The sequence below is a fragment of the Aplysia californica genome, unplaced genomic scaffold (genome assembly GCF_000002075.1).
Source record: "Aplysia californica isolate F4 #8 unplaced genomic scaffold, AplCal3.0 scaffold00601, whole genome shotgun sequence".
NCBI lineage: Eukaryota > Metazoa > Mollusca > Gastropoda > Aplysiida > Aplysiidae > Aplysia > Aplysia californica.
This window is the reverse complement of record NW_004797871.1, coordinates 120,382-128,732: the sequence shown is the minus strand read 5'-3', so window position 1 is coordinate 128,732 and position 8,351 is coordinate 120,382. Positions and strand designations below refer to the sequence as shown.

The following is an 8,351-nucleotide window of genomic DNA, read 5'->3' as shown; positions in this document are numbered from 1 at the left end:
CCCCAGCACACACAGCCACACTTGCTGCACAGGCCGCCCATCTGACCCCGACACACGCCAGAGTAGACATGTGCACATGTTGGTATAAAAAAGGCCGCTGATCATCGGTCACATGCAATCGGGTAAGTGAATAATGGTTCACTATGCAGGTGCAATGGATGGTTTCTGTGAATAGATAAAGTTCGTTCTGGGAGAAAATGAGCGAAGCCACGTCAGCGGGGGCTGTTTACCCTGGAAGTGACCTAGTTGAATCTGAGCTCGCTGAATCCGGGTTATTTCTATTGATTTCAAAGAAGAAAAAAAACCGGGGAATCTATCTCATCTCGCTGAATCCGAGTTCTTGTTGAATCCGAGTTCCAATGTACTAGAAATTATAAGAGTTGTTTCCGACAGGGATTTGAACCAGGGCCATTTGTTCCGTTGACAAGCATGACAATGATACCAACTGGACAAACAGAGCGCCTTTGGATGAATCAATAGATTCTTTAAACTTTTGTGAAGTGATGTCACGAAATGAGTCACATGTCACACTTTGACAATAAATTATAGCATCGTGGGGGTCAAATTATTCAAATTACAGATCCATTTAAGCTCCATAAGGTCACTGCTGTCTTGGGGCATAAATATACAGGATAAGAAAAAAAAACCCAAGACCCCATAATTCTATCAAGTATTCACAGTTAAAAGTGAAATTCTAATGAATGGAAAAAAGCTGAATTCTTGCAAGAGGCAGTCATAAAAAATGTGATATATTGTATTTAGTACAGTAGTCTCTGCTTAAATGCACGTCATACAAAGGCCCTTTGTACCTTTGTATGACGTGCATTTAAGCAAGGCATGCTTCGCTCAAATGCATGCCTTCGTCACATGACAGGCTTTAAAAAAATGATAATATACTTCAGACTTACAAACAAATGGTCATTTCCCCTTATTTAACGCACGCTTTGATCTGTGGAACACGGTGACTGGTATAGCTTGACAGCTTGCATAAGACAAGTCTAGACAATTGAATATATTATGGGGAGACTGCCCTTCATACAGAACAGAGTAATGGACAGAGTTTTCTCTCCGAACTGTCCATGGACACAAAGGTCTAGGATAAGGTATGTTTGGGGGGTGACTGAAATGTCTTTTTATTGGCCGCTTGAAAGCATCTTTGCGAGAGGACTCTCACTGGTGTTTGGGTGACTGTTACTGTAATGTTTAGTTAGGCTTACTATAAAAATGAATACAGTTAAACTTGGACAGGACAGACGGGACCAACAGTTTTCCCGTTATAAATAAGCGAGTCCTGTTATAACCGTTATCAAGGGAAACTACCAGTACCATTGCACCTTCAGCTTACTATATTCTATTACCGCAGATCCTTTTCCAGTGGGCTGTTTCGCGGACACTGAGACGGAATCGATCAGTAACCCCAGGGGAGGGGGGGTATGTGTTTAGGTAAGCGATAATACAAACAGGTGAAATGTCTTGGTTGAGATAGCTTTTAATAATTTGACAGATTTAAAGCAAGTTCATGTGCTGCAAGATCATTGTTATATCTGAGTCGGCGCAAATTGAACCCTGTTATAGCCAGGTTCATATTACTTCCACTTATACTTATATACAGAAAAAACCCCGAGGATTTGATTTATCACTGTCATATTCAAGTTCCTGTAATAACAGGCTGTTATTAACGGACTGAACTGTATAATGCGCAACACGTGTGAATGCTGTAGAACACCAGATACGATTATAGATTAGTCAAGTAAGTGATCAGCGGCGCTTGAAGAACTTATGATGTACTTGTTCAATGAAACACAAAAGAAAAGTCTCTCAAAATGTCTGATGTCATCCAAACATCAGTGGCAATAGTTGACAGGTTGTTGGGAGTGGTTGCTTGGAAAGCGCCACGGTTGAGTGCTCTTCCCATATGACTAGTATGACTATCACTAACTACAAACAGTTTCCTCATCTGTTCCCGACATGTTAATGCACATCAGTTACAGTGAGTCGGTCTTTCTGCTTTTTTCCACTACTGATTCAATGCCTTTGTAGTCATAACCAGGAATGGGGAATCCTTTACTGACTTAACAAAGCACTCACATTTCGCCGCATTATCCTCGAAAGCGACCCCCCCCACAGGGAGGTCACTTAAATATCAAGGAAATGAGATGGTTGCATCCTTTACCCCTTATGCACAGGTTACAAAAATGCAAGCTTAAGGGCCCTCCTGAGCACCATGAGTTTAGGCGGGGACTACTGTATTCACACTCAAGAAAAAAAAACCTCTTAGGGTAAAAACCCAAGACGCAATTTCTCTATCAGTCGAAACCACTCACCTTGAAAGCGACTTCCACTATATTGGCTCCACAGTCCTCACACGGCTCTTCCTTCACGCCCACTTTGGTAGCACCATCAAAGAAGTGAATCACCACATTGCACCTGGGAAAGTGAAACCAAATTGTAGCAGTTCTTTTATTTTCTCAATTGACCAATAAATTAAACTCTGCTTCCATTACTCTCACGAGAATGCTAAGTTTCTTACAATCTTACAATCTTGACACTTATCAAAACATTAAATTGAAACCTACTGACAATCCGAAGTTCCTGGTCGACCCCCTAATTGTTATCATAGCCCGGTGTTCAGATGGAGGAACAAGAGCTCCTCTTTCAAAATGACGAAAGTTGTGTTTTATAGTCCATAACTTCAAGATGTGATAAAAAAATTAGATAGAGAGAAACAGTTTTGTGTTGGACATACCGGTACCATAAGAAACTTTCAGAACAATCACACAAAGTTATTTTAAGTCACTGAAGACTGGGCCTTCATTGGGTTTACATGGGCTGAAGACAGGCATTTTTGGGGGTATTTCAAGATTTCAAACAACACCCTTCCCAAAGAAATACAACTACAGTGGAACCCTGATTCAACGAGGTCGTCAGGCCTGACCTAAAATCTCGTTGAATCCGAGTGTTCGTTATAGCAAACACGAGGTTTTGTGTAGATAATTACAGGCACTGAGAAGTAATGTATAAAGAGGAAGTCACAAGTAGTGCCTGAAAGGCCTGCGTACTTTGAGCTGTGTAAAAAAAAAAGACCGATTCGTTCAAATACACACGCCTGTGTCATCTCAATTGTTTACCAAAAAGCTGTGTTGCAGTGTAGAGCCTAGCATGCGGCAACTTTTGATTACCAAGAACAGCGCACAATTCATTATTGTAACAATGATCAGTTGCCGAGGGGAAAAAGAGACTGACGCGTTTGTATCTGCGATGTTCAACGCCCGGACCGCTAGTGCCCTCCCCCCTCTCCCTTCCCCGACACGCACACACAGCCACACGTGTGCAGGCCGCCCATCCGACCCCGACACACGGCAGAGTAGACACATTCGCGTGCCAACAACGCATGTGTTGGTATGAAAAAGGCCGCTGATTGGTCGCATGCAATCGGGTAAGTGAATAATGGTTCACTAGGCAGGTGCAATGGATGGTTTCCGGGAATAAAGTTCATTCTGGGAGAAAAATTAGCGAAGTCACGTCTGCGGGGGCTGTTCACCCTGGAAGCGACCTCGTTGAATCCGAGCTCGCTGATTTAAGTGCTCGTTGAATCCGGGTTACTTTTTTATTGATTTTAAAGAAGAAAAAAACCGGGGAATCTGTCTCATCTCGTTGAATCCGAGTTCTCGTTGAATCCGAGCTCGTTAAATCCGAGTTCCACTGTACCATTTTTACACAACAAATCTAATCATGCCCAATATGACACAAAAAAACAGAAAGGCAATATCTTTTACAGTTTTTTAGAAATGATAATTTGAAAATGTGCTAAAATTTGTTGCTCGCCAAGTTTTTTTAAACGTAATGTCTTGGGTAAAAAACAAACCAACAACCCCCCCTCCTCCCAATTTAACCTTGTGTGTGTCTTTTATTGTGTTTCAAAATGAATAAAAAGTCCAAAATCATGAACAGGCAGGTAATCAATAGGGTAATCCTTATGTATTAGCTGTCTAATCCACTTCAGTGGGGAAAAAAAAACAGGGCTCTGGACAAAGCGGAATTTTGCATTTGAAAGCCTAGCCTACAACTAGAACACTCTCTATCAGAATCAGTGCTTTGATGCTCATTTACATTGAAATCAGGATCCCCATGGTCTAAGGTATCATAATCAGAATTTTCTGAACTGTCAAAATCGTTTAACACTTGAAAAATGTTTGCTTCTTCGTGCTGCCAAGTGGGTGGTTGGTGGGTGCTCTCGTGTGGTTTGCTCCTTCTTTCCTATCAAATAACTCACATCCTGATCTCTCTTCGTTTTTTGTGTGTTTGTTACTCTCTTGTAACACCTAATCTTCGGCACTTATATGATCTTATTGTGTTGCTGCCATCGTACTGACAAAGTGTTGCGAGAACAGATATGTCAGAGAAACGAAAGTAGGGCCTCAAGTGTAACTAACTTTCCTTCTGGTCGATTTGCACGCATGATTTGACGGGGAAAAAAACGTGAAATTTGTGCTTGTAGGGGGTGCGTGAACCGCCTCTCAGGGAAATATTGGTGCTCGCAAATGCTGCATCAACCGTCTCCAGTGAGTTAATGCCTCAGTAGACGTGGCAATGTTATGTTAAAAAAGGGACGTTTTACTTAAATTTAAATGTCCATCTTTGATTGGGCAGAGCTAAGCGGCTGAGGGACCTTGTAAACTCCCCAACAAACCCAAGTACTAGAAAGCCTGGCCTCATTGGGGAATTGAACCAGGGCCAGCTACACCATACTCCAACATGGTACCAATTGAGCGATTACTATTAGCATGACTCTAAAGAGTACATTTTTCACAAATGAGCCACAGTGTAGACCTAAGTCAAGGATGTTCATTAATTAGGTCACAGAAATGTTCAGAGGTAGATCCAGCTTGCACACTTCAGTTGCATGTGAGGAATCAATGTTCATGTGAAGGCACGTACATGTATCTCGCATAGTCGCCAAATGTGTCAACATACTTCCACTTCAACAGAAAATACATGCTACTCAACAGCTTGCCAGCGTTCTGCCAACTAAGGTCTCGTGAAGTTGTAGTTGGGGGCGGACCATGGTGGAGCGACAGAAGTATAAAAGGCTTCTTGGTCAGGGAAAAAGGAGAAAAGGTTTTTCGGTCAATGGTTCTTTTGGTCAATGTCTAGAACCCAAGTCAGCAAATCTATGCGAACTATGAACCCAACATGCAGTTCGCTTGCATTGGTGGCATAGATCATGTAACATTTTGACCCAATTATCTGACTCGGTTTATCTCCAATGATATTGCCTGAAATTTGACACGGCAAAATTTGTACATAAAGAACAGGTTTCTGTGTCCTGTCCATTTCGCTCTATGTGTGCTTGACTGCAGGTCTACACACACACAAACACACAAGCCACGGCACGCCTGCATCTCTCACTTGTTACAGGCCATCCTCCACTTAGGCCCCGAGGTCAGATCTAGTACCAGCACACCGTTGTCACACTCGACACACTCCGACACGCCGTTACGCGTGAAAGCGTGCGAGCAGGTCGGGTGAGTGCACTCGTTGCAGCCCATGCCTTTACGCATGTCGTTGAAGGGCGGGTTGTTGTAACAGTATGGGCACAGGGGGTATGTCTGGGGATGAAAAGAAGCTTTTATTTATTACGGTAAACTATGACCCTTTTGTGTTTCAGCAACACAAATCTAGATATATATTTGGTGCACTTAGACATCATTCAGCAAGCAAATTAATAGGAAATAATGACATGCAAAATTCAAGCAGTGGTGGTTGGGAATGTTTTAGTAACTTGATAAAGTATTGTGCGATGTTAATATGACCTCTGAATAGTTTTATGTATACAGTCAAACTCGGATTCAACAAGGTCGCCAGGCTAAGTGAATAATGGTTCACGATGCAAGTGCAATGGATGGTTTCCGAGAATAAAGTTCGTTGCCGAAGAAAAATGAGCTAACCCATGTCTGCCGGGGCTGTTCACCCTGGAAGCGGCCTCGTTCAATCCAAGTTTGCTGATTTAAGTGTTCGTTGAATCCGGGTTATTTTAAAAGATTTTAAAGAAAAAACCAAACGGGGAACCTTCTCCTTTAGTTGAATCTGAGTTTGTTGAATCCGAGTTCCACTGTAAGTTATTATGCATACTGTTGTGACCTGGATTTCAACACGAGATCGATTAAAAAGCAACTTTATTTTGTTGCTTTTATACAAAAAGTGGATTTTGATTGTTCAAATGAATTTTGACCCTATTAGCAACTTCTCTCCATATACTTCATATTCAGCACATTTTGACCCTGGTGCAAATAAATAATTATTTATGGAATGCAACGGGTCCAGCACTCAGTGAGCAGGTCTCTCAGAAATTCAAGCAGTTCACCAGCATACTGTTACAATGGTGGGCGAATACTAATCTGTGGTAGTCAACAGATTTACCCAGAACTAAGCTTGAACTCTCTCACACCACAGCTGATGGGTTCACGGTCTGAGGCAGCAAAGTCCTCCAATTTGGCCAAGGAAATATACACAGTATAGCCCTGTGTCTGTACAAAAATAGTTTTCTCAAGATAATCCTCTGACCTGGATAAAACCGGTTTCTTCAGGCTTTTTTTTTGTGTGTGTGTGTGGGGAGGGGGGGGGGGGGGATATTTCAATACAAAGGTTTATGTTCAGCATACTAGGGTTCAATGAATGTGTGCACTGTTGGACAAAATACATGGCATGCACTCTCAGCTTATTAAAAGTGTGCAAAGAACAGACCCACTTTCTGCATACTATTCCATATTTTTTAGCCTTTCAAATCCTTCACCTTGGACTGGTTCTTGTCCTACTTCCCCCTCAAATTGGAAGTGAATCTTCTGCAAGCTGTTTCCTGGTTTTGAAGTTGATCTTAGAAGAGGCTGTATCACTTTTGAGGTGTGAGACTTTTGAGGTGTGAGGATATCTTTCAGAAATAGCATCATAGCCGAAAGACACACAAGTAATACCATTACCTTTCCCTTAGCTCCTGTGGTCCATAGCACCAACTCAAACTCATCCAAAGGACACTTGAGTTCTTTGTACAGTTTGATGTTGCCATTTTGGGGCAGAGAGAAGGTCTCATCACATGAGGAGCAGTGTAGACGTGATGGTTTAGCCTGCACAAACTTCATGTATCGCCTACACTTGCCACACCTGGAAACACAATGACAATTCTATAAACAACAGATATACAGTAGAATCTGTTTGCACCAAACACATTTGAGCAGAAAACAGCAGTAAACTGAATGAAAATAAAAAAACCCAGGTTTTTTTCCTTCCACTTGAGAAACCTCTCTGAACTAAAAACCTGATAAACCAAAGAGAATTTGTCAGTTCAACAGAACAGCAACAAATATAGATAGCTTTTAACCCTTTATTGCTTGGGGGTGAGCTGTCCTACTGTCAGCACTGACTTTCAACTGAGCTCATGAACCAGGACAGCAGTCTAACCGGTCTTAGTGTCAGTGGACTCGCTGTCTGGTACTGGCCCACTCATGACATACTCGGACCCTGAGTCTTCTTTAAGTCTTTAAGTGTCACCTTCCTAATCTCCGTATCCCCCAATATCCAGCAGCTTGGGGGGGGGGGGGGAATGGGAGGTGGTTGTTTGTACTGATTGTCTAGGACAGACTGCCATTAGGAAGGTTTGACAACACTTAATAATTTTTAGTTCTCGATAAGTCACTCCATGAGCCTGCACCCTTCAACTTGATAAGGAAAAAAAACAACAACCAAACAACCCAACTCCACTTCAAGGTTTCTGTGTAAAACATCGAGACACCCAAACTATTCTGACGAGATTGGAGAATGTGGCCAGGGACAGGCAGGTGTGGGGTCGACTGCTCTCCGCCTTATGTACCTGACAGTATAGGGAGAAAGTAAGTAAGTAGTAAACTATTCTGACCTAGACAAAGGCCTCCCGCTGTCTGCCAGGGAAGAGAAGGTGACCTCAAACAGCTCATCCATGGCAGAGATGCAGTCCACAAAGTAGCGGAACTTGCGATGGAAGATATCGATGGCGTGTTGCTTCACTTCGTAGAAGTCTGCACGGCCCAGGGCAATGAGAGTCAGTTGCTGCTCCACAGCTGATCGCATTGTGGACAACACCAGGTCAACATCAATCTGGACAAGGAAGGAAAAACAAAGAAAAAAATGAGGATTGATTATTAAAACACACTGAGCCCTTGTCCCCAACATAGACGGGATTGGGATTTCGCAGTTTTTTCAAGACAATAAAGCCTTGGTCCCCAACATAGACAGGATTGGAATTTCGCAATTTTTTCAAGACAATAATCTAATAAAGCAAGGTAAATTTTAATAAATATTTTAGTTCAATCATTTTCCTC

General features: G+C 42.3%; 1 protein-coding gene across 1 annotated transcript in view; it reads right to left on the bottom strand.

The window, feature by feature from the left end:
• Positions 1-8,351, bottom strand: part of LOC101854117 (DNA topoisomerase 3-beta-1) — a gene marked incomplete in the record, with an annotated part of 36,759 nt that overhangs the window by 5,410 nt on the left and 22,998 nt on the right. The window contains 4 exon segments of the mRNA XM_035972177.1: positions 2,337-2,427; positions 5,410-5,609; positions 6,978-7,158; positions 7,910-8,127. Coding sequence (XP_035828070.1) covers positions 2,337-2,427; positions 5,410-5,609; positions 6,978-7,158; positions 7,910-8,127 — 690 coding nt within the window.